Below are 26,924 nucleotides of genomic sequence, written 5' to 3'. Positions count from 1 at the left end.
TTGACTGTGTACAGAGAGTTTTGGAGAAAACATGGCTGTTGGCCCTAACACTTGGATGAAGCGAAGGCTGGAATGCAGCCTTCCCCTGCCTTTCCGGGCTTGGCTGGCGGCCCCGGAGTGCTGGGAAGATGTGTGCTGAGGCTTTGGGCTCAGTGGAAGGAGCATCGATAGGCTGTCCACCTGGAACACATCAGGAGTCCTCTTGTTCCTTCCCTGCCTCCTTAGACAGCCCTGTTGAGAGACGAGCCATCCTGCTGCAGGAAGGCGTGTCAGCAGTGCTTCAAACACCTGAGTCCTTGTCTTCGCTGCAGCTCACAGGCGCAGAGCTGAGAAACTGGCGCATTTATCAAAAACGGCTTCCACGTCTCATGACATTCATTTTTAGTTTTGCTAATAAAGAATGTTTCTGTGTGGCTTGGCTGCTTCATAGATTAGTAACATATCAAGTCCTTTGGGACCTCTCATCCCCCCGAAAGCTGGGAGCTCTGGGGGTGTTTTAAATTTTCCCCTCTGTCCCAGGGGAGAGGAATTGCTGACATACTGTGGGCCAGAGCCCCTAAAACAAACCTATTTCCGCCTTTTATACCAAAGCTAGGGGAGTTGCTGGCGTGACACATTGTTGATTTCGCTTCCTGATGCTGAGTACACCTGATGGGTCTGCCGTCCGGCAGCGGGCGGGGACTCGCGGGGACTGGTGTGAGCCCAGCTGCTCTTCCTGCCCCTGGGCCGGGGCCAAGTTGAGCAGTGTCCACCCTGCAAACACGAGGATCACTTCGTTGCTGAAGATCAGGGGCCACAAGCATTTCTGGTGGTCTGTCGTGGGACACATTACCTTCCTACAGCTCAGACAACAGATTCTAAAAGAGCCGTGTCAGGTAGAACTATTTTGCGCACATTTCCAGGTTAGAAGTAAAAAGAACAAATGTCCAGTTGTTTACAAAGGTGCCTATCACGACTTATGCTTTTTGATAAAATATTCCAAATAATCCACAATATTTCTCTTACTAAACACTATGAGAAAGATGAAAGGCAGATGACCAGATATTTCTAATATATGCAGTATACATATTGGATGAATTCCTTTAACATGGTCATCACTGTGGTAGTAAAATGTCAAGAATTTCAAGTTCAAGGGAAGAAGTCCGAAGTTTAATAAAAAAATGTGAAGCCGTTATAAACATCACTAGTAATCAGTGAAATGAATATAAAAGCGTGCATTTCTAAGCATCAGATTGGCAGAGGTGAGACAACAGCACTCGGCCTTGGGGGGACTGGAAATGTGATTCTCGGGTGAGACAACAGCACTCGGCCCCGGGGGGACTGGAAATGTGACTTCTCGGGCACACCTGGTGAGTGTTGGCCGCTTGCCAGTGTATTGTGACGACTCAGGAGATGTGCGTGCTTTCTCGATGTGAGTTACCTCATCCACGATTGCTCAGTGCGGCTCCATTATTTCTTGTGACCATCAGTGGGGCGCTTCGCGGGCTCGGTGCCCCCGCGATGTGACTCACCGCACGGAGGGCTTGCACTTACCCCAGGGGAAGCCCAAGTTGCCGCGCTGGTGACTGAAAGGATGTTTATCCTGGACAGAACGAACACGGGCTCTAGAGCAGGGGTCTTGACGTGTTGTCAAAAGGAACGCTTTTTCTTTTCCTTCCGTAAGTCATGAACATCCGCATGGGGCCATCCTGGCCAGCCAACTCACAAACAGGCTGGTAGAAGTTAACTTTCACAATCTGAGGTCGGCCAGCAAGTTTCTGTAGGATACTGATTTCCGAAATCAGTCACGTTCTCCACCTCGTTCAGTTTCTCCCAGCGTTGATGCTTCAAAATTGTGACCACCTGGAAGAGCTCGCCTGTGTCTCTTAATTGGCTGCAATTGCTGTCCTGCCCAGGAGAAGGCAATGGCACCCACTCCAGTGTTCTTGCCTGGAGAATCCCAGGGATGGGCGAGCCTGGTGGGCTGCCATCTGTGGGCTCGCACAGAGTCGGACACGACTGACGTGACTTAGCAGCAGCAGCAGCAGCAGCTGTCCTGCCATCATTGACGTGCCTGTGAGCTGTTTTTGGTCATACCATTTTTGATACCAAGTGCATTTTTTTTTTCCTTTCAAATTTTGCAGACACCAGCTGGGTGCCCTATAATTAAATTCTGTACTGACTACCCAGTGTTAGCTTAAACCCTGTAGGTAAAGGGCTAAGTCCCACCGGACTCCCCCACCTCCTTCAGATGGTAGTCACTCACCATCCGGGTCTCCATCTATACCTCTCACCACCCAGGTGGAAATCTTTGGTTTCAACAATGCCGTCCTCAGGTTCAACAATGTGCTAGATTGGCTCACAGAATGCAGACAGTGCTTTACTTGGGGGTTTACGGGTTTATGGTGAAAGATATAATTCAGGAAGAGCTACCTAGGAGGATGCGTGTTTTGGGGGCCGGGTGGGAGCGCGGGGCCCCTCCCCGCTCCCAGCACCTCGGTGTGCTCGCCACCAGAACACTCTCCGAACCCCATTGCCTAGGGATTTTTATGGAGGTTTTATCATATGTAGGTCTGATTACAAGTACAAGGATATTGTGGATTAGAAGAAAATCAGAAACATGTGGCATCAAAGAAATTTCATGTTCATTAACAGACCTCTTTGGACTATGCCTCCAGGCTTCCCCAGAGACATATTCATTCATTAACTCCGACGGGATCGTTAGATTTGAGTAGTTAGAACATGTGAGCATGTGAACATATGTACTTTGTAACTTCTAAAAGACTGTACAAATGTGAGTATTACTAGGTCAGTACTGTTGGTTGATCATCTTATTAAAGATTGCCAAATATTTTGGGGTCCATCATTTATTAGGAACTCTGAAGTTTTCAGGTAGCCTTTGGATAAAAGATTTAATTTTTTCTCTTGTATTGTTTGGTTGCATTAATCATGGCGGTCTGCATTTTAATGTCTCCTTTTAAAGTGTGTTTTTTGGACTGCTGAGTTGTCATTTTAAAGTGCTTTGTACGTAGATACTCAGAATGAGAGGTTAGCCAGAGCCGTGTTCCCCATCTTCTGGGAGCATTTAAATGTCTCTGCCTCCCCCACGTCCAGCCCACCATGCACCTGCTCTGCCCCTTAGGATTTGCCGGTCACAGGTGCTTGGTGCTTTAGGCGCTCAGTCGTGTCTGACTCTTTGTGACCCCATGGACTGTAGCCCACCAGGATCCTCTGTCCATGGGATTTCCCAGGCAGGAATACTGCAGTGGGTTGCCATTTCCTCCTTCAGGGAATCTTCCCGGCCCGATCAAAGCCGCATCTCTTGCGTCTCCCCGCATTGGCAGGCGAATTCTTTACCACTAGCACCACCTGGAAAGTCCATATACCACAGGGCTCCAGGCCAGTTTCAGAGAACACTGGCTGCTTCTCAGGGCCTGGTACTACCCTGCTATATATTGTGTTGGCTAAAAAGTTTGTTCACGTTTTTCTGTAAGATGTTGTGGGTTTCACATCTTAAGGATAAAGCGGGATGAACTTTTGGGCCAACCAGTAGTTCCTGGTCTTAAAGGGGACTTTGCTCCTAACCCGTTGTGCACTGTTCTGTGTAACTCATGTCAGGATGTCTGGGTGGTTCAGTGGAAATCACGTGCAGTTTCATCAGTCCTTATGTGCCAGCTCTTCCGCAGTGACCTTACGTTATTTCTAGTTTTCACAGAAACTGTGAAATGGGTATTCCTCACCCCCATTTTTCAGAGAAGAAATTAAAGTCCTGAGAGGTAGCATGACTTGTCAGCCTCCAGGTTAGGTTTGGGAAGTTCGGGAGCTGGAAATCAAGCCCAGGGCTGCTTTGCTCCTGTTACCGAGGGACTGTGGGCACTCACGGTGCGGTGAACCCTGGACGGGGACCAGGAACGCACAGAAAACTCCGCACTCCCCCACCCTCCCGAGGAGGGTGCTGCCTGTTCCTCATCAGGATGCCGAGGAGGTTCCAGAAGGACTTAATTGAAAGCTCTGCATAAATGCATGACTTTATATTAGGTTGGCAGAGGTTTCCTGCCAATATATGAAGTGCTGAGAATCAAGAGGAAGAAGTTTACAGTTATAAAGTAGAAATGAGCAGAGCATGAAAGGCTAATTGGGACGTGTGGAATGTTAGGAAACCTGCAGATTTATGTATGTGAGGTTTGGAAGATGCTCCCCAGCAGCTTCCGGCTGGTTTTGATGATTGATGGTGGACTGAAAGTTAGCTGAGCCCCTCAGATGAGCCCAACAGTTGCATTTAAATGCGTGCTCTCCCAGCTTACCCTCCTCTCCTGGTACCTGAAGAGCCTGCACCTGGGCTCCACTGGGTGTGAGATGACTTAGGGTCAGAGAGGAAGTGAAGAAAACAAGGGTGCTATTACATGACTGCAACACCGTTTATCCGCGTCCTGCCCCTGAGGTTGTGCCTGAGCCCCTGGCGTGAATGGCAGGGGGGTCAGTGCCCCCAGGGAAAGGTGCTCCCAGTCGTTACAGGGAGGAAGACCACAGTGGGTCAGCAGTGACAGCCGTCTAGATGCGCTTTCATTCAGCAAAGCGACTGATTCTGAGTTGAGTCGGCTCTCACGATTATAGGCCAAAGGAAGAATGCTGTACTAACATTGAGTTTTTGATACGATTTTTAAAATGTAATCCAAAACGCTTTTTTTTTTTTTTTTGTATCAGTAACTTCTAAAATGTACCATTCTACCTTTTTAATTGTCTAGGCATTTTCTTCCATCAAGTACTTTTTTTGTGCTGTTTTGATGGAATTCTGTCAGTGAAATGAAAGGAAACTAAGCCTATGAAGAACCAATATTTAAGTGATGCTGTTTATTTTTTTTCTTTTAGGCTATACCACACTGCACGTGGGATCGTAGTTCCTCGACCAGGGATCAAACCCACACCCTCTGTAGTGGAAACTCAGAATCTGAACCAGTGGGAAAACCAGGAAGTCCCCATGCCATATACTTTGATTTTACTTAAATAGGCGGGAAAGGAGAAGAGAGCACTTAGTGTGTGGAACTCACGCGCTGTGTGCTGGCACCCTCCTAGATTCCACGTGTTTACATGTATGTGTGCTGTATGTCTATATACTGTGATACCACGTTGTCTGCCTAGTATTTATACCATTTTGCAGATGACAAAACTGTGGTTTAAAGAGGTCAAATGACTTGCTACTTAACATGGGTTTAGAATTTGAACCCAGGACTTTTTCTTTCAAAGCTCTTGTTTTTGTTGCAAAGACTAAACTGCAGTTACCAGAAGGTTACAGAACATGGCATGGTGAAGCTATAGCGTTGCTTTGAGCAGCACGGTCTTGTTAAGTAGGTGTTTCACGAGGGTCCTAGGGTGAGTCTAGACAATGTGTGAGGGGAGTCGGGCCTCCCTAGGGGTTGAGCCTTTTTCCAAGGATCTCATCCTCTAGAGCAGAGGAGGGTGCCTTTCTCAATTGCTGGTCTCTGGTTATAATTGATTTTTAGAAATTCTTGTTGGCAGCTGTCACTTCTGAAGCTGTGCTATTTGGCTACTGTTTTTCTTCACATGGGGGCTTTCCTGGTAGCTCAGATGGTAAAAAAAATGCTCCTGCAATGTGGGAGACCTGAGTTTGATCCCTGGGTGGGGAAGATCCCCTGGAGAAGGGAATGGCAACCCACTCGTGTCCTTGCCTGGAGAATCCTGCGGACAGAGGAGCCTGGTGGGCTACAGCCCATGGGGTCACTTGTCTGACTTGGCCACTTGGTATTTTGAGCCGTGTCCAGCGAGCTGCCAGACCAGCAGCACAGCAGCTGTGCGTCTGGTGTGACTTTGGGCTCAGCCCGCGCTCAGCCGCCTGTGCGTCCTCGTCTGGTGTGACTTGGAGCTCAGCGCGCGCTCATCCGCCTGTGCGCCCTCCGCTGTGCCTTCCCCGGTCCTTGCTGGCTCTCCAGACTTAAGGCGTCCACCACTGACCATCCCCTCGGGGTCTCGCCTCTTCCGTGGACACATGCCCCTCGTTCTCTGCGTTGGCCCCTCCTCCTGCACCTCTGTGGGACTCTGGCCGTCCTCTTGTCAACAAGGCACTTCCTTGTCAGCATGTTTCTCTGTGTAACTCAGTACCGAGGTGCTCCAGCTTCATATATTTTAAGGTCTTTGATGTTGGGGACGACTATTTGAACAACGGTATTTTACACAAAGTGGGAGTTAAAAACCCCTTTACAAATGATTTCAGTGTGACTTCATTTTAGTAAACTCACTGGCAGCATAGGGTTTGGTCAGGGACCGTATCACAAGGGGCACAGGAGGCCTGGCACTTGCACATCATTTGTGGGGCTGCCAACCAGGGCACTCCCACTGGGAGAGCCGATCGGCCCTCTCTGTTCAAGACGAATAAACCGTTTGGCCTTGCAGTCCAGCTTTTAGGAGTTTGTCCTAAAAATGCTGTTATGTATATGCAACCATATGTGTACAAGGGCATTCTTTATAGATTTATTCATTTTAGCAAAATATTGGAAAAAGTTCAGTGTTCAGTAGGGAAATGGCTGAATACATTGTGGGACACTTGTATGACGAAAGACTGCCCCGGGCAAAAGAATGGAACAGATCCACACGCACCTTCCCTGTGAATTCTTCACTGACAAGAATAAGGTGCAGAACAGACGCTAACATTTGTGTAAAGTTAAGTCTGACTCTGGAGAAGGCAGTGGCACCCCACTCCAGTACTCTTGCCTGGAAAATCCCATGGTCGGAGGAGCCTGGTGGGCTGCAGTCCATGGGGTTGCTACAAGTCGGACACGACTGAGCAACTTCACTTTCAGTTTTCACTTTCATGCATTGGAGGAGGAAATGGCAACCCACTCCAGTGTTCTTGCCTGGAGAATCCCAGGGACAAGGGAGCCTGGTGGGCTGCCATCTATGGGGTCACACAGAGTCGGACACGACTGAAGCAACTTAGCAGCAGCAGCAGCAGCAAGTCTGACTAATGCTGGGAAAGATTGAGGGCAAGAGGAGAAGGGGATGACAGAGGATGGGATGGCTGGATGGCATCACCGTCTCAATGGACATGAGTTTGGGTAAACTCTGGGAGTTGGTGGTGGACAGGGAGGCCTGGTGTGCTGTGATTCATGGGGTCGCAAAGAGTCGGACAGGACTGAGCGACTGAACTGAACCGAAGTCTGCAGGGGGGCGTGTGTGTGTGTGTGTGTGGGTGCATACAGCTCTATGGCGTGGAAACTTGCTTGTAGGGAGGTCGAGGAGGCAGTGGGATTTACTCTTCACTGCTTACCTTTTCATAACATTTCAATGTTATTATAATTTTTTCTATGAAAAATATCAGATTAATTTTTTAGAAGTCTAAAGTCTGACAGTTCAGACTTATTCCCAAGTCTGTTGACTTAACAACAGTAGGTGAGATAATGTGTGTAAAGAGCTTAACGTAGGTCCAGATCTAACAGCGCGTCTTCAGCAAATGAAGCTGAGTGGGGGCTGTGGCGGAGATGGTGGAGCTGGGTGAGGACGCCAGGACTTTACACCAGAAAGTCCTGGGGGCGAAGAACAGCAGATGTCCCGTCCCCCAGCTCAGCCTCACCTGGGTATCCGGGTCCTCACAAAGAGATGGTCGGAAGTGTGAAATAGTTTATAGTTCTGGTGCGTTGGTTTAAAAGATAAAGTTAAGAAGTAATGTTTTTCTTTGTTCTTGTCTGCATTTTCATATATATATTTTTTTTAACATAAAGTGATCGTGAATCACTTAATGTCAGAGAAAAAAATTAAAAGCTGTATGTGTCTCCTCGGGGCAAAAGCAAGTATTGAGTCAAACTTCACAGCCTTGAGATAAGCCATGCTCTCTTGTGGTGTGGAGCCTTGGCCACCACCGTCGAGCTCCCGGTGTGTCTAAGCCTGGCTTTGAGGAGCGAGCTTTCTGACTCTAAGGTTAGGATCTGATACTGCCATCTGAGGATGTCCATCACGGGTCATGCTTTCCGTGAAGCTGCTGGGGTGGGCTCTGGCTTCTCACACGTGACCGTCTGCTGGGGCCTCTGACCTGTGAGAGCCCCGGTCCCCTTGCGAGCGGCCACCCGCTGTGCTTGTCAGGAATTCCTGTGTCCAGTTCTGCGTACGCACCTCGGGTGACAGTCAGTGACTCGCACACTTGCAGCTTCCTTGTCCATTTCAGTTTTGCTCCACCCGACCCTCTGTGACAACCAAGGCCGGAAAGGGACAGGTTTTCTCCTGGAAACCCTGCCGAGGGGAGGTGGGAGGTGGGGATGACACGGAGAAGAGACCCCGGTGACCCATGGGCAACCACAGTGGTGCGCGGTCCACGTTTCTTCTGAGTGTCGCGGGTTTCTGGTTTGGTGGGCTTGCTCAGAGGACCATTAATAGATGTGTTTTTAATCTTTGTGTCCTGCAGTTAGGTAATGATGTTACTTTGTGTTTTTACCAATATTAAAAAAAATCCATGCTGCTAAGTCGCTTCAGTCGTGTCCGACTCTGTGCGACCCCATAGATAGCAGCCCACCAGGCTCCACCATCCCTGGGATTCTCCAGGCAAGAACACTGGAGTGGGTTGCCATTTCCTTCTCCAGTGCATGACAGTGAAAAGTGAAAGGGAAGTCGCTCAGTCGTGCCCGACCCTCAGCGACCCCATGGACTGCAGCCTACCAGGCTCCTCCATCCGTGGGATTTTCCAGGCAAGAGTACTGGAGTGGGGTGCCATTGCCTGCTCCGAAAAAAAATCCATAAGTGATTTAATTAAATGCACAGATGTCGTTCAGATAGAAACGATTTCAAACCTTTCTTCTTCTGAACAGATATTCTTAGCTGAAAGAATAACATGTTTCTGATCAATTAGAAATTACAAATAAATCATTTTTCTATAATATTTCAGCAGTGCTGTTGGGCGACATACAGTTACATTAGGTGATTCAGTGTGTAGAGGTGTCATGAATTAGTTTTTCACTATTCCCATCAGAGATTTAAGTTTATGGAGAAATTGTGTGGTCAGTCATCAAAGAAAACATATATAACAAAGTAAAACGTTAAAAAAAACCCTCAACATCTGGCATATAAACAGAAGGGCTTCCCAAAGGGCTCAGCGGTAAAGAACCAGCCTGCCAGTGCGGGAGACGGAAGAGCTGCGGGGTCGACGCCTGGGTGGGGAGATCCCCCGGAGGAGGAAAAGGCAACCCACTCCAGTATGCTTGCCTGGAGAACCGCGTGGTCAGGGGAGCCTGGTGGGCTACGGTCCCAAAGAGTGTGACTGGACTGAGCTACCGAGCGCCCGTGCGTATAAACCGACACGGACTCTTACTTAGTGCCATCGTCAAGGACTCTTAGTGCCGTCGTCAAGGACTCTTACTTAGTGCCGTCGTCAAGTAGTCAGTGGCAGCGATTTTACCTACAGGGAGTGCAGTCGGCAGAGGGCGCCTGTGCCTTTAACTCCATTCTTTTCATGCTTGGGGCAAGAGTTTTTTGCCTTTTGCAGAGAAGAGAGAGGCAGGAGAGGTGGTTTTTCGGGAGGTGCTGAACTCCGCGTTGCTGCCCCCGCTGGCCGACTGTCTTTCTAGCACAGACTTCAGGAAGCAGTGGGCCTAGCGCTTCAGTACAGAGCTCCTGCGAGACTTCATAGGAAAATTACAGAGGCATAGATGGAATCGAACCGTTCACTTTCACCCTTTTCCTCTATATCATTTTATTTTCATTGCCAACTAAAAATTGTCACTTACCATCCAGTTCTGTAAGAATGCAGTCACTGGCCTCGGTAGCCACTGACCTTCACCAGCCCCTGAAGGAAGTGCAGGGTGGCGATCAGGAGCCAGGCACTCTGCTCCAGGAAAAACTGGAAGAACAGGCCTTCAGATAGTTAGACATTTTCAGGAGAAGATTGTATGAGCCCAGTTCTTGCAACTCTGTATCTAGAAAAGGACTAAAATCATGACTGCAGATACCTGTTCCTCATGACTAGCAGTGTGTGCGTGCACGCTAAGTCACGTCAGTCGTGTCCGACTCTTTGCGACCCAGTGGACTGCAGCCCGCCAGGCTCCTCTGTCCATAGAATTTCCCAGGCAAGAATACTGGAGTGGATTGCTATGCGCCCCCTTCAGGGGATCTTCCAACCCAGGGATTGAACCTTCATTTCTTATATCTCCTGCATTGGCAGGCAGGTTCTTTACCACTAGCGCCACCCAGGAAGCCCCGTGACTAGCAGTAAGTAATGTTCTGCAAAAATATGTGTTTCATTGTATGTACCGCCTTTACCAGAATTACATGCATGCTGACTGCCCTCCCCCCCTTTCTTGGAGCAGTTTCTCAGATCCATCGCGAGAGGCTGTCTCCTGGGCTCATTTTGCTCCAGATAAAAACTCATAACTCCCTGGTTGTGCATTTTTTTCAATTGACATTATTTATCAGATCTATTTCCTTTGAGATTAAAACAACCCAAAAGGTAAGGTAGTTCTTAGTAAGAAAGCTCATCGTGGAGGGAAACATATCTTAGTTCTAAATAATATATATCATTCTAGAGTTATGAAACAAGATGGGCTTTTTCTCTGAAAGAACAAAGATCTGGCAGTTGATGGTTTTTAAAAGTCAGAGAGACTTTATTTCATTCCCGTGTAACTGGAAGCTGGGAGTCTTCAAAGTGTTTCTAAAACCAAAGATATTTCTTCACATGTATGGCAACTCATAAATCTGTGGGCAAATAAACTGTTTTCAAAAGCCCAGATTTGTTTTTGAAATAAAATATACGCTTGTGTTTCCCAGATCTGTATTTAAAATGATGCGGAGAGCTATTTATGTGGTGTCAGACTCAAAAAGACCGCCAGCATTTCAAAGCGCTCAAGTAAACAGTGGCTGACTCTGTCACTCCCTGCAGAAATCTTCCCCAACTGTTTTTTAATCTTGCAAATTTTTTGATACTTGTACATATCCAAAGATGGCTCAGTGGGTAAAGAATCCACCTGCAACGCAGGAGACACAGGACACTCGGGTTTGATTCCCGCATCAGGAAGTTCCCCTGGAGAACTTGGCAACCTGGCACCCCGCTCTGTATTCCTGCCTGAAAAATCCCATGGACAGAGGAGCCTGGCGGGCCACAGTCCCGGGGGTCACAAAGAGTTGGACACTGATGAATAAACACACACACAGTCTTAAATTTTCGTGGGTCAAATATATGTATCATTTGTTTCTTTTATTTCCCTGTTACACAGTCATTCCTAACCCCAGATCAGTTGAAGAATTACTCATATTTCTTCCGTTTGCTTAAAAAAAATACTTTCAAAACATTACAGAACTTTCTCTTGTCTTGTTTTGGCATGTCAGATCAAGTGAAGATCAGATCATTTTTCTCCCAAATACTTAGTTTCTTAACACTGTTTCTTATATGAGCCATTTCTATCTTGATTAATGAAAATATAAAGTTTTTAGATATCTCTGAATGTATTTGCTCTTTCAGTTCTTGCACCAGTTTTTATTATTATTATTTTCCTATTAATTTTTCAAAAAATTCTTAGCTTCTGTCACTTGTTTAATTTTTCAAATGAACGTGGGGATTATTTTTATTTACTTTTTAATGTACTTTATTTTATTTTTATATTTTCTTGGTCATGCTGTGTGGCATCTGGGGTTTTAGTTACCCGACCAAGGATCAAACCCGCACCCCTTGAATTAGAAGGTTGGAGTCTCAACCCTGGACCAGGGAAGTCCTAGGGATCATTTTTAAAGTTGGAGAGTTGAACCATAAAGAAAGCTGAGTGCCGAAGAACTGATGCTCTCAAACTGTGGCGTTAGACAAGACTCTTGAGAGTCCCTTGGACAGCAAGGAGATCAAACCAGTCAGTCCTAAAGGAAACCAACCCTGAATATTCACTGGAAGGACTGATGCTGAAGCTCCAATACTTTGGCCGCCTGACGTGAACAACAGTGGACTCTGGGTTCGACCTGGGCTCGGGCTCTCACCAGGACCCCTGTTTTCCATGTGTTTGTACAGCCTCATTTTCCTTTTCTACAAAGTATCAATCTCGAATTGTGCTGATGACTAGATGAGGGGATATCTGTGAAGTGCTCAGTGGCTCAAGAAATACTAGTTGTAATAATGCCATAATTATTCTATTATTCATGTATTCTTCCCCCAGACCTTTTGCAAGAGGTGGTGGTAAAACAATGAGCAACTTTTAGACCTTTTTCTCTTTGATCTGTTGTAAAGGTTGAAAATCTGTAAGGCAAATTGCTATTTTGATATTTTAAAGATAGCAGAAAAGCTGTGGTTTTTCCAGTAGTCACGTATGGATGTGAGAGTTGGACTATAAAGAAGGCTGAGTGCTGAAGAATTGATACTTTAGAATTGTGCTGGAGAAGCCCCTTGAGAGTTACTTGGACTCCAAGGAGATCAAACCAATCAACCCTAAAGGAGGTCAACTCTGAATACTCATTGGAAGGACTGATGCTAAAGCTGAAACTCCAGTACTTTGGCCACCTGATGTGAAGAGCTGACTCATTGGAAAAGACCCTGATGCTGGGAAAGATGGAGGGCAGGAGGAGAGGGGACGACAGAGGATGAGATGGCTAGATGACATCACTGACTCGATGGACATGAGTTTGAGTACGCTCCGGGAGTTGGTGATGGACAGGGAGGCCCGGCGTGCTGCAGTCCACGGGGTCGCAAAGAGTCGGACACGACTTAGCACCTGAACAGTAGCAAAGAAAGACCCAGGACTGCGGAGGCTGCGAAACTGCTAATTTACATGAGTATGTTCATCGGGATGGCGTAAATTAAATAAATGTAATTTGTTAAGTAAGGGGGCACCTTGACCTCTCTACCGCAAGGTCAGCATGGGGTTCCTTTCAGTTGCAGCATGCCCACATCGCCTCAGACACACTGGTGCAGACGAGCCCACGTGTTCTGTGTTCAGAACAGGTGATCGGGAAGTGGAGAGGGGAGGAATTCAGCTTTGTGCTTGAACTTTGTGTTTGAGACGGGCAGACAATTAAATGCCTAAAGCAGCACAGGAAAGCGGCTTGAACTTTAAGAATGTTCCTTCTCCTCCCTTCTCCTGCTTCGCCCTGAGATTTTCACATTTATATTAATTATCTTCACAGCTCATATTAGGTTATACAGTAGAATCTGAATTTCAAATAAATGTCAAAATCAGAAAACAGGCCTATTACCCTTCACAGGCAGCCAGGGAAGAAAACGCACTTCTGTTCCTGAAGCGTGTTGTCCTGTGAAGCACCGACCTTATTTTTCAAATACCTTGTCACCAAAACAACCAGGAAATCTCATTAAAGAGTCCCCAGGGTGCTGGGTCTGTGGCGGGGCGTGGCCACGTGGAAGAGTGAGCCGTGGCTCCGAGGCTGGGCCTGCCCCCGCTGGCCCGGGATGCCCTGAGAGCCTCTCCCCGCTGGACCCAGGCCTCTCGTCCAGGGAGGGAGCACGTGCACCCGGCTGGTCTTCAGTGTCCTTTCAGGGTGTTCACTTCTCTGGGCGGACACGGGAGGCACCACTCTGCGTCTTTTTCCGAGCCGTTCCCAAGAGGATGTGGTGCTTTGGTCCTCACTCAGGCTCACGGCGCTCATGTCGATAAAACTCATCCCCGCCCCAGCGGTGCTTCTCCGTTGGTGTGTGTGTTTGTTTGCCTCATTGTGAAACAGAGCAGGACCCTATGGTCCTTTTCCCCCAGGTCCTCAGCCTGCTGTTTGTCTCTGGACAAAGAATAAGTTCCATAAGAGACGTGAGACAATGCAGAAGCAAAGGATAACAGTCAAAGGAGACCAAATAATAGTAGCTCAGTCACTGAGCAGGGTCAAGGAGCTTGAGTTCCCTCTCCTGGGCTATAGATGACATTCTGAGCCACATCCTGGGAGCTGTCCTATGGATACTGAAACCCCCACCAGGTGGAAGAAGTCAGCTACATGACTACCAGCCTGTGGCTAAGACATAAGCTGCCACAGTCCTGAAAATTGGCCTCAGGGACACAGACTGGCCCTGTGTTTTCCTGAGGAGCAGTGGGTCAGCATCCACTGATTCCGTGCACTCAGAGATGTTCTAGATCAGAGCTGCTGTGACTAACGGGAATTGACTGTGTATTATTTTCATTGTTTTCACGATTCAGGAATCTTGCAATTTGAATTAAATGCTTTCATGTACTAGCTAATCCTTAAAACTTATAAAACTTACAGAAAAATGCAGAACTATGTTTCCAGGGGGTTTAGCAGAGAGCTCAGGATGATCAGGACTGGTTGGGGCTGCTCAGGGCTGACGAAAGCTGATATGTGGACCTCAGTTTCACTCTCCATCTCGATGCGGTGTTCAGGCATGATCTAGCAGGTGTGTGGCTACCTTCTCTGAAATAAGAATTAAGGAGTGCTGCTTGATTTCCGTCCTGGTGAATGACTTGCTGAGAAACCTCAGTGCTGTCCTTTGGTTATTTTCATTAGGTCTGCTGTAGGGAGAGGACGGAGCAGTTGCCGTATCACTGTGAGTTAACAGATGGTGTCTCTTCTCAGTGAAACAGCAATTCGGAAATGCCTAACATGGGTATTCCTAGTGGGAGTTACTCCTTTGACCTGGGAAGAGGTTCTTTTTAAAGGACAGAAACATCATCCTGTTCCTCCAGGAGCTTAAAATCCAAGAGATGGACCAGTGTCCTGATGGGTGGGCGCAGTGAGGGTTTCGTGGGTTTCTCAGGAAGAAAGAAGGGATGGGTCCGTTCTATGTGGGCAGAGTATGAAGGATAAGACCTGGTGTCACAGAGGTGGAGCATCTCTGGGGTTACGGACCATGTCAACAGGAAGCTGTGTTTCGGTTTGAAAAGAAAACTCAAAAGGAACTTACCAGGACTGTGTCTGTTGCAAAAGTGAGGTTGGCTGGCATTTATCAGGAGAGGACGAGCAGTGGGAACGTCAGGGGCAGCCTGGGACCAGGACTGGCCAGCCTGCCGTGACCTGGTGCTCCTTTCGGTCAGGAGGCTCGTGCGGGCCAGCTCAGCGGTGTCTGTCTATCCTAGTGTGGCCAGGAGGAGCCAAGAAAGAGAGGAAGAAAGCAAAGGCTGCAGAGAGGGGTGGCACTGAGCCACCATCTGTAGGTCGAGAAGTGTTTCAGGCTGTTAGTGTCGACCTGATAATTGCGGAGCTATCAGCTGTACTTCAGGAAAATATAAAAAAGGAGATACAGCTGGGGGAGAGAGAAGGTGGGATGATTTGAGAGAGCAGCAGCGTTGAAACATAACTGTTACCATGTGTAAAGTAGACAGCAGTGGGAATTTGCTGTGTGACACAGGGAACCCTAGGTTGGTGCTCTGTGACAACCTAGAGGGGTAGGCTGGGGAGGGAGGTGGGAGGGAGGGGACACACGTATGCCTATGGCCGGTTCATGTTGATGTATGGCAGAAACCAACACAAGATTGTAACAGTTATTCTCCAATTAAAAATAAAATAAAAAAAATACAGAAGCAGACAAAAAAAAGTAATTATGGAGATACAAACTGGCAAAGACTCTTTCCTCCACTCTAGCCAAGACTCCAGGATTTTGTATGCAGCAACTTTATTTGGAGGATCTTAGATGAAATCAGTTTATTTAGAATATTTAGGAGAGAAGGATTTTTAACCTGGAGGCCATGTCTTCTGTGTAACAGTATTATTTCTAATTACCTAAAATAGTTTTTAATATGCAGTTTAGTGAGTTGATTTAAAACAAGTTTTAATTTTACTTGCCATAGCCATTCGGCTTGCTAATTATTTCTGGGTGAGCACGTTGGTCTTTTTCATTAGCTAAGTATTTTTTTTAATTTTGAGACTGTTCTGTACATGTGGGGGTATGACATTTTATTTGAGCGCTGAATTTAGTGGATAATGAATTACGCTGTCAGTCTCCAAATGTGTACCGTGTGGAACTAGTATAAATACCTTTCGTTAAAGACAAAAATAAATGACGACTAGTTGATTGACCTAAGTTGAGATTAACTAGCAGTTTTGATGTTTCATTTGACTTTGATAAGACTGTGAAGAGCATTAAGGATGAATGTGGTATATTTGTTTTACAGTGTGTTATTTTTTATATGCATTGAGAAGAATTTATTCCCCCTGGCATACTTAAGAAAGTATTCATACTAATGGGGACTAGTAATATGAACTTAATTTTAACTGATATTTTTCTCAAGTGAAAATTTGTGAAAGAGTGGTTGGGAGTTCAACTGCCATTCCAAACATGCTGACATCTTTAGATACTTACTAACCAGGCTTTAAGTTAATTTTGCAGCATCCTTTGTCTGCAGTCGTTCCCTCATGTATTCGTTTAATTACAGATTTTCACCTTTTGACTTGTGACAGCAAAACTGATTTCTCTTGGAACTGAGTCCAGTGATGTGTGTGTGTGTGTGTGTGTGTGTGTTTTAAAAAATCCTTTAAAAAGTTGTGTTTTTCCATTTGTCTGTGTCCATCACAAAATACTTTTCTCTTGAGGACTCCTCTATTCTTGAATAATTAAGAAGTTTCCAGCATGGCAGAACACTTTCCAATCTCTCATTCTTCAGAACACGGCATTTATGAGCAAAGAATGGTATTGCTAGTCATTTCTCCACTGAATTACAGTGATGAAAAGACATCTCTTCTGAATGGGAACGTGGCCTTGTGTATTCAGATAACCATTGTGTTTAGAATTGCCTTCGTTGCTCCTTTTTTCTCCCCCCTTAGACTTAATTTTAATAAAAGACATTATCTACACACAAGGTGCCGATCACATACGAAGGCTATGGTGTCGGGGGGTGTGAGGGGCTCTGATCTGCGTGCCCGGGTGCTGCCTCTCCTCAGGCCTGCCCTCCAAGCGAGCTGCCAAGCTCTCGCGTAATTGTCTTGACAAGTGTGCACTCCTTCATGGAGCAGCTGGGCCTCTGCCAGCCCGCAGAAGCCAGGCACCCCAGGTGGCAGAGTCCAGTGCCACCTTCTTGCTGGTGGCTTTAAGCCATTCCTTAAACGTGTTGCTGAAACCAGTGGTGGATAGATAGTTATTTGAGGTAAGGATGGCATTCATTTGTTCTGGCGGGGTAAGAGCATTTGCGAATGGTAAAGGGTGGCTGGTGTTTCCAAGCTGCAGATGCTCCTGTGTTCCGGAGCCTTCTCTTTCTGCCTTGGGGGCTCCCTTGTGCCACTTACATGCTCCAGAATCCATCGGAAAAACACATCTTGATGGTGCATCTTCAGAGGAGAGAGTTTGTATGCTTCATGCTGTCTGGTGTTAAAGGGCCTGAAGTAGGAAAGCAAGCAAGGTTGTTGAGCCAGTGCCCACGGCCACATCTAGGAACTGGGCACACCAGATGCGGGGAAAATAGTCGTGTCCACACGGGCAGAGCTCAAGGAAGCAGTCTGGGCGCTCCTGGTGCCGCTGTGCGTTCACACGTTCTCCTGGGCGATCCATGTTACTGCAAGTAAGTGATACCCAGACGCGGTGTCCACCTGACCCTGTCCTGGTTATGTGCTGGAGGGAGGCATGTCCATGTCCACAGATGCCTGGGCGATCCGTGTTACTGTAAGTGAGTGAGACCCAGACGCGGTGTCCACCTGACCCTGTCCTGGTTATGTGCTGGAGGGAGGCATGTCCATGTCCACAGATGCCTGGGTGATCCGTGTTACTGCAAGTGAGTGATACCCAGACGCGGTGTCCACCTGGCCCTGTCCTGGTTATGTGCTGGAGGGAGGCACGCCCATGTCCACAGATGCCTGGGCGATCCGTGTTACTGCAAGTGAGTGATACCCAGACGCGGTGTCCACCTGGCCCTGTCCTGGTTATGTGCTGGAGGGAGGCACGCCCATGTCCACAGATGGTTACCTCCCCGTAGGTTCATTTGGCGTGAGAAGTGCGACTCTTTCTGTTTCTATTGGCTTCAACCAAGCCAGCAGGAGGCTGCCCAGTGAATTCCAGAGTCTCTGCAAACAGTATCTTCTCGTCTTTCTGCACATCTAGGCTGGACTCTCTGTGTGTTTTTTTCTTAATAATAAAAGAATCTTAATAAAAGAAGATTTTATTCTTCGTGTGTTGCATAAAACCCCTTCCCAAATAGCCCCCTGTTATTCTCCAGGGTGGAGCTCTCCTGATAGCGTGTGGCCTTGTCCCCGGGGACAGACTTCTATTTGCTCAGGGCCTTTCCCTTCTGGTCTTCCTCTCCCAGGGACGGAACTCTGCCTGGGTCCTGGTGACCCTTTGGTAAGATCTTTGCTCTATTTGAAAAGTTTTAGCTGTGTTCTTGGCTTCTTTAACTCCTTCAGTTTGGGTCATATGAACATTCTGTAACCCAATCTTGTTTGTCTGTCTAAAATGTATAAATGTCTTGATACAGATCTTCCTGAATTCAGAACTAGCTTCTACTAACATTGTAGTAGTTGTTGTTCATTCGCTCACTCGTGTCCGACTCTTTGTAGCCCCATGGACTGTAGCCCGCCAGGCTTCCCTGCCCTTCATTATCTTCTGGAGTTTGCTCAAACTCATGTCCATTGAGTCGGTGATGCCATCCAACCATCTCATCCTCTGTCACCCCCTTCTTTTCCTGCCTTCAATCTTTCCCAGCATCAGGGTCTTTTCCAATGAGTTGGTTATTTGCATCAGGTAGCCAAAGTATTGGAGCTTCAGCTTTAGCATTAGTCCTTCCAGCAAATATTCAGGGTTGATTTCCTTTAGGCTTGACTGGTTTGATCTCCTTGCAGTCCAAGGGACTCTTGAGTCTTCTCCAGCACCACAGTTCAAAAGCATCAATTATACTAACATAACATGATGTGTTTTATTTCTCTACACTATTTTATTACAGTTCCCTTCTGAGTAACATCACCTATGAGATAAGAGAGGTGAAAACACTTTAATTGAACCCATTTACTGTTTTGCCATGTAATTAAAATTCCAATAATCCTGTTAATATGTCAAGCTGAAACTCCAGTACTTTGGCCACCTCATGCGAAGAGTTGACTCATTGGAAAAGACTCTGATGCTGGGAGGGATTGGGGGCAGGAGGAGAAGGGGACAAGAGAGGATGAGATGGCTGGATGGCATCACTGACTTGATGGACATGAGTCTCAGTGAACTCCGGGAGTTGGTGATGGACGGGGAGGCCTGGCGTGCTGCGATTCATGGGGTCGCAAAGAGTCGGACACGACTGAACGACTGATCTGATCTGATCTGATTAATATATCAAAATTAAAGAAAATGCTATTTCTAGAAGTACCGAAAGGTCATTCCCTAACACACAGGTGCCTGAAAAAGTAAAACATGTTATTTGTCCTGAGAAAGAAGGCAAGGGGAGGCTAGAAAGGTAGTTGGGTCCCTCCAAAGCCATATGTGAATTTTCTGCTCAGCCATGAGAGTTTTTAAAGGGAAAAACTGAAGAAATAATCTCAGCTAATCACTGAGATGGGGGAGCAGTTAGGCTGGTGTGCCAGCTGGTGGACTTCTTGTGATTTTTTCTTTAGGTGTTAGCTTGTTCTCATAGTTTGTTCGAGAGATTACTGAAGCGGGTGCTAGGGAAGCAGTCTGGTCACCTGTTAATGACTTAGGCTTCATTTCTATTCCTCTGATCTATGGAAAGAACCAAAAGGTTCTTCGCATCAGGTGGCCAAAGTATTGGAGCTTCAGCTTCAGCATCAGTCCTTCCAGTGAATATTCGGGGTTGATTTCTCTGGACCACACGACGTCTTGCCAACAGGTTAGGCAAGGCACTGTGTGGTCCAGAGATCTGAAAGGTGTGCTCGGGCTGGAGATGAATAGAACAGGGGGTGTCTGGTTTCAGGTTAGTGACAAGACAAACAGGGCCCCCTCTTCAGAGCTCTTTCCTGCAAAAAGTTGCTCACGGCCTTACTTTGCAGCTTCTTGTGAAAAGCAGTATTTTGGACATTTGCCTACTCAACATTGTGACATCTGTCAAGGAGCCTGGTGACCATGGAGTTTGATGTCCCCCAAGGAATGAGTGTGCAGTCACTACAGAGTAAATGAAACTGATTACACGTAGAATGAACAGATTCTTCCCGTTTCTGAAACCCGAAAGAGCTCAGCCTTGAAACCGCTCTTTCTGCAGCAGCTAATGCTGGAACCGAGGCTGGTAAATCAACACCACGCAATGCCCGTCACTGACTCTGGACCACAGTGAGGTTTGACCGTGAACCTGGAGACGAGACACGGAAGGGTTTCATGTCACTAAAGGAGAGGTTATGCCACGTGGCTCTTCTTCCGCCAGAAGCGGACCCAGCAGCGCAGTCGCTAAGCTGGATGAATGTGGGATTGATGACGTGGCTGTGTCACCCGTACTTAACTTCAGCCTGTGCAGGTCGCTCCAGCCGCAGACACACGCGTGGAGTCATCCAGGCAAAATCTGGAGTTCATCCTGCGTTCTCTGTCTCAGTGGGCGACTGTTTTTTTAACAGGCTGGGTTCTTTTTTTAACCTTTAATGGGCCATGTTTAACCTTTAATTTAACTTATATTGTGTCTTATACTGGCAATGAGTTAAGTACATTATGAACAGGATCTTTCCCTAGGAGATAGGTACTGTTTTCTATGAGAAGCTTGAGAGCCAAAAGCAGTCAAAGCCTGTGTGCAGTGATAGCACCTTCCCCAGAAGGCTCCTGAGCGTGGAGACAGCACACGCCTTTGGAGAGAAGAGGCTTTCTTGTGTCTCCCAAGGGCGCTGAGCCGGGTCGCTGACAACCCACCAGCGTGACTGAGTGCTGAGATGCATAAGGCGGCTCGGGCATATTTAAAATTTATATCCACAGTGGTGACAAGCCTGAGCACTGTGGAGGGGAAGACAGATTTCCGCTGAAGCTCAGCCAAAAACACTTTCCGCCACAACTCTGACAAAACAGTGCCATAAATGAACAAATCCAGAGAGTTTCTGGGTTCCGTGAAAACTTCTTACGTGATGGCTCACACACCAGGTCTACGCCCAGGCGTCTAATAAGCCACCTCACAGGTGCACAGGCGTTTAATTCGGAGCTGGGTGTTCTCAGCTCCGTCATCCAGGTGGGCTGTGATGCTGGGGTGCACCCCCGGGGTGCTCTGGATGGTCACTTGGAGCAATGTTGTTCCCGTCTAATGTGTTATTATCATGAAATTAAGTGCTTTCTTGGTAGTATGTAGAGCCTAGAAGTCAAATAACCCACCTACCTGTGGGCTTGATAGTAACTCATTGGTAACTGCCAAGTTTTAGAAGATGGGTTTGGCTGATTTAAGTTCACAGCAATTGTTTTTACCACTGTAGGGATTTGACATCTAAAGCTTGTCATGCCCGAGATCCCCGAGTCCGGGTGAGGATGCCCTGCTCCTGGTTTCCCGTGGGTGTGCAGTGGAAACCTGCTCTTTTACCAAACAGACGTGTCATTGATGGGATCCTGCGATGGTATTAAGTGGGAGTGACATGACCAGATGTGAGGGTAGAAAAGATTTGCATCTATAAAAATAGTTCCAGCTGTCCACTGGTGTGGTCTATCACTCTGTGTAATATTTCCTTAAGCTTTTCACTTCTGTTTTTTTAAAAAAATTACATAAAAATAACCATTACCTAAATTGATGTATTTTGTTTGAAACAAACAAACAAAAAGTGTTGTTCATGTCATCTTACAATATAGTGAACTATTCTGGAAGTCACCTTTTGGCAGAAGTGAGCAGAACTTGGTGATTATGAGGATGGAGTTGGGTGATGGCAGTTCAAACCTCCCTCCATCCTTCAGGGCCCGGTGGATGCAGTCACGGGCTTCCTTTCAGGAATGAGACCCCGAATGGAGTCAGAATAAAAGGAGGTCGTCACATCCATAGGTTTGTTCCATGTGAGGGATCCAGGACATGACATGACATGAATAAAGGACATTTTCTTCAATTTCATTGTCTCGAGTGTCCAGGGAAGGACAACTGGAGATTGGGGATCCAAGCATGATGTTCATGATTCTCTTGATGTGGGGGGGCGCAGGGTGTGTGCTGGTGGGAGACCGACTCTCTCCAGTGAGAGGTGACTCTGCTGTGTATGTGTCCTCTTTCCAGAACGCGTGAAGGAAGCTGCCGCCATGGTCTGCTGGGCTCTCAGGAGAGTCGGTCTGGCGCGTGCCCACCTGGCCCGGAAGGCCAGCGGAGTCTGCCGGGGCCACGAGCATCAGCCCTTGGGCCCGAGGCCTGCCTCCCCGGGAGCCCCGGGCAGCGCGGTGGAGCTGCTGGGCAAGTCCTACCCTCAGGACGACTACAGCAACCTGACCCGCAAGGTCCTGTCCAAGGTGGGCCGGAACCTGCACAACCAGCCGCAGCACCCGCTCTGGCTGCTCAAGGAGCGCGTGAAGCAGCACTTCTACGCGCAGTACCCGGGCCGCGCGGGGACCCCGCTCTTCTCCGTGTACGACGACCTGTCCCCGGTGGTCACCACCTGGCAGAACTTCGACAGCCTGCTCATCCCGGCCGACCACCCCAGCCGGAAGAAGGGCGACAACTACTTCCTGAACGCCACGCACATGCTGCGCGCGCACACGTCGGCGCACCAGTGGGACCTGCTGCGCGCGGGGCTGGACGCCTTCCTGGTGGTGGGCGACGTGTACCGGCGCGACCAGATCGACGCGCGGCACTACCCCGTGTTCCACCAGCTGGAGGCCGTGCGCCTCTTCTCCCGCCACCAGGTGAGCCGCGCCCCGCGGCGCGGGGCTTCCCGGTCGGTCCCAGCGAGCCGCGCGGGGCCCTGTGGCATCCGTCTTTGGCGGGGTGCTTGGTGCAGGCGGGGCTCTGGACATCCTGGCCAGCGTGCTGTGTTAGTAACGCAGGAACTGGCAGGCCTTTACTGCCTCTTGTCTGACTTTTGCCTTCCGGTCCCCACGTGCCTGCCTCTGCGTTTCTCCTGATGAGTGAGCAGTCGGTGGCTCACACTTACTCTCCATTGCAGACGGCTGGAGATGCAGGGCTGAGACCTCTGGTTGGGTTGCTCCAGTTCCCAGTGAGCAGAGGTCACCCGTACATGGTGTTGGACACCAGTGGATTTCTTAGGTAGCCCAGGGGCACTGGCGCGCTCTGGCTGAGACTGGAAGGTGCCTTCTTGCCCCCAAGCTCTTTCCTCCGCGTTGCCTGCTGCCGACTTGTGGCTGCTGTGCGTGTTTTTCTCTGTGAAAGGGCTTCGCTGTTCTATACCCAAAGTTTGTGTTTGGGTTCAGAGAGCTTTTTTAATCGGGAAATCTGATATTCTGGTCATTCTCAAAAGCACCCACCTCCTCGCATCTGGTAGCTGACATCCTAACATGTGCGAATCTTTTTTTTTTTTGGCAATTTGCGAAAATTCCTGAAAGCTTGAGTCTGTTTCCTAAAAGAGTGCAATGTCACTTGTTTTTCATTAACATATTTTTAAACCATCTCTGTTTTTATGTAAGAAACAAATGGAATTAATGAGGCGCAGGAAATATCTTGTGTTACTCCCTTAGTGGTTCTTACAAACGTGTTCACTGAAACAGGAGGAATAATTATTAACAAAACTCCCTCGTGCAAGCATCAGGTCAGTGGGTTGTTGGAGTGAGCAGGAACAGTGTTGGCTCCTCGGGTTGTTGGATATGAGCAGGAACGGTGTCAGCTCCTTGGGTTGCTGGAGTGAGCAGGAACGGTGTTGGCTCCTTGGGTTGTTGGAGTGAGCAGGAACGGTGTTGGCTCCTCGGGTTGTTGGATATGAGCAGGAACGGTGTTGGCTCTTTAGGCTGATAAGTAATCATTGCTTGTTGTGTAAAATGAGTCACGTTGTAGGAGACCACTGCCTCAGGGTGCTCAACTCTCCCTGGGAATCTGTGAAAATGCAGAAATAGGTATTAGCTTTGCACAAAAGTCCACCTATGCTTGATCCCAGAACTGCTGAGATGAGCACTTTTCTATTTGGGAAAGCAGACTATTTTCCACGTTAACTGTTACAAGGATGCAGATTTGTTAGGAAACAGGTCAGAGTCCGGGGAATATGACCGAGTGGTGGAATGTCACCCGCAGTTACTGAGCCAGCAGAGGGGTGGCGTCAGGGAGCAGGTGTCCAGGTCACGGCAGCGGCAGGTGCTCAGCCCAGTTTATCATGTTACAAAAATGAGAAAGGACAGTGCCCACTGGTTGGTGAGCCTGCGAGCCATGGGAATGGCAGTGGAGGCTGTGAGACGCACGCTGGTGTTTTAATGGAGGAAGAACCCAGGGTCTCTGAGAAGGTGGGAAACGGGCGGAGAGGGAATTAACCTCTTCTTGTTTCAGACTTCTGCGGGGTCCAGGCCAGGTTAGCGGGAGGCGGGCATGGCTGGTTTTCGGATGATGTGACTGTGTGTTCTGCCTTGTAGTCAGAAAGACTGCACGCACACATGTACACGTATGTATCAATACAGTAAGGTAGTTCCACACACCTTGTTCCATTTGCTCCTCGTCCTAAAACCCTGCGAGGCGGGTTACTTCCACTGCAGCCACGGGCAGTCTGAAGCCCCAGCAGGTTTAGTGATGCTCAGGGTCTCCCCGCCAGCTGGTGGCATCACTTGAGCATCACCTGTTCTGCCCTGTCGCTTTTCATGGAGGAGTTGCTTACGGCCCAGCCAGGGCTTCAGTTCCAGGCACAGTGTCACGGAGAGAGGACTGTGTTTTGTGGATTCCTGGCCTCAGCTGGTACCAAGTCTGATCTAACCTTAACAATCAAAAAGAGTTTTTTTCCTTCTTTCACTTTATTACTCTCTGAATAGGGTTTTTTTTTTTTAATCCCAATTGTTGTAATCATGCTACATATGTAATTTAAAAAACTGTATGGTCGTTCTTTAAAGCTTTCCTGTTATTTCATAATCTTGGTAATCATTATTTTATTCACTGCGTGGTGTATTTCAGGAAGAAGAGAGGTGAGTCATCAGATGTGGGGTAAAGGAAGTAAGAGTAAGCATAGAAATGGATATACGTTATTTAACTATTAGTTGTGAATAAAACCCTTTTGTGTTCCAGAAAAGGTATCAGTATTCACAAATTTAAATGTGTTAAATGTACCGATTTAAAGACATCCATCATCAGCTTGGACAGTTTTCAATCAGAGAATCCTGAACCAGAGTCACCAGAGGTTGAAAGTAAAGGGCAAGAAAAAGGCACACGGAGCAAAAACTTGACAGCAAAGCTGGTAGCGCAGCTACTAACGCTGGATAGAGTGCGTGGGAAAATCGGTAACGCAGCTACTAACGCTGGATAGAGTGCCTGGGAAATCGGAACTGTGGATAAAGAGGGCCGATACGTGGACCGAGATGCTTTTATGACTTAGGAATTTCAATGTGCCCGACATCATAGCCGTAATACAGAAACCAAAACTGAAGAAATCCAAGTTTGAAAAGTTCATTATGATCGTAGATTTTAAATGACTTCAAAGATTGATGAATTAGCAGACAAATGAGTAAAGATAGAACAAAGCTGAAAAATATGATTAGCATGCTTGATTTGATTGTTTTTAACATTCTGTAACTATGTATGTGTGTTTTTGTTTGCACAGACAGACACTCACACACGTAAATTCTATACCCGAGTGTTAGAGGTGTACAGTCACGTGGGAAAACCTAAAATAAGTTGTCCATGTACTAGTTGACAGTTGAAGTTGTAATAAATGTCAGAGACCCAATAACATTATTAGGACTGGGCCTGGCTGCAATGTAGTTGATGTGGAAAGCAGTAAGAAAAGAATAATAAAGCTTTCCCTGTCTCTAGCTATCTAAAAATTCACAGCTATAGATTCATGGCTTAAAGAGAAATATTAGAGTTATCAAAAGTTACTTATCACTAACTAGCAATGAAAACACTGACTTCACACTGCTCAGGTGTGGCGAAGATAGTCGCCCTATGATTCTGGTGGTAGCTCTGGCCACCGTGACCACTAACATCACAGAAGGAGGAGCAGCCAGACACATGTGTCTCCTCTCGAGAGAATACAAGGCCACCTGTAAGAAGTCCCGTCAAAGAAAACTGGACCTATATCAGCTCAGCTTGCTGGATCTAACAGTCACATTTATAGAAACACAGAGGACAGAGAAGCATGTTAAACTACATCATGTGGATGCAATGAACAAAATCCAGCCTGGGGAAATTCTCTAGCGATGCTACCCAAGGTGAGGTCTGCCTAACGAAGAAAGTACAAGAATCAAAGCGAGTGATGAGAAATGAGGAGGCGGTCGTGTTCAAGGCTGTTGTCCGAGGACGTCTGTGGGCCTGCACACAGTCCGCCAGGCCTTCCCCGATGCTCTTGGTGAGCTCTGTGCGTTCAGTCTGCGGGGTGGTTTTGCACAGCACCTGTATATCAGTTCCAGACCGATTAGAAACCTAAAACTATCTTTGCCACAGACAGTTTGAGAAGCACTGCCCTTCAGGATAAATGATTCCCTTTCTTCAAATAAAAGCAAGGAAAAAACAATAGCTGGTGCCTATAGGTTAAAAAAAAAACAAACAGATCTCAATCAGTCACCACTTGCAGATCCTGTCAAGGGAAAGCATCTTTCAAGAGAAAAAAAGATGTGAGACTGTTGGAAACTTGAACACTAACTGAACATTTGAGTTTTAGGAGTTCTTTATTTTTAGTTTTTGAGTCTGACAGTGATATTATATTTTTATACAGTTATTCTCTCTCAGAGATACATATTGAAATACTGTGAACCAAAGGATGTATTTTCATTAAAATAGTGGGGGACAGGCATTTGGGGATGAATGTAAGAAGGTGGGTCAAGAATTGTCAGTAACTGAAGTCACTGAAATGACTGTTGGATACATGATGAATCATTATCCTCTCAATTTTTGCGTATGTTTGAAATTTTCCTAGTAAAAGTTGAAAGAAAAAGACTGAAGGAAAACACTTCAGGGATCAGTCAGGGATCAGTCAGTCTGTCAATCAAAAAATTTTTTTTTCTGAACATGAACTGGGATCCAAGCTGTGAGAAGGTGTCAGAGAGAGAGAAACGGTATCAGACAGTCACGAGAAGGTTCCTG

The 26,924-nt window shown here is 47.3% G+C and overlaps 1 protein-coding gene across 7 annotated transcripts in view; it reads left to right on the top strand.

Annotated features, from left to right (window-relative positions):
* Positions 1-26,924, top strand: part of FARS2 (phenylalanyl-tRNA synthetase 2, mitochondrial) — a 307,704-nt gene that overhangs the window by 27,224 nt on the left and 253,556 nt on the right. For all 7 annotated transcript variants that reach the window (XM_027525048.1, XM_027525046.1, XM_027525047.1 and 4 more), the window contains one exon: positions 21,984-22,603. In XM_027525048.1, coding sequence (XP_027380849.1) covers positions 22,007-22,603 — 597 coding nt within the window. In that variant the 5' untranslated portion in view covers positions 21,984-22,006. The remainder of the gene's footprint in view (positions 1-21,983; positions 22,604-26,924) is intronic.

This window comes from Bos indicus x Bos taurus, chromosome 23, assembly GCF_003369695.1.
Source record: "Bos indicus x Bos taurus breed Angus x Brahman F1 hybrid chromosome 23, Bos_hybrid_MaternalHap_v2.0, whole genome shotgun sequence".
Taxonomy (NCBI): Eukaryota; Metazoa; Chordata; class Mammalia; order Artiodactyla; family Bovidae; genus Bos; species Bos indicus x Bos taurus.
This window is presented reverse-complemented; position numbering and strand designations above follow the sequence as displayed.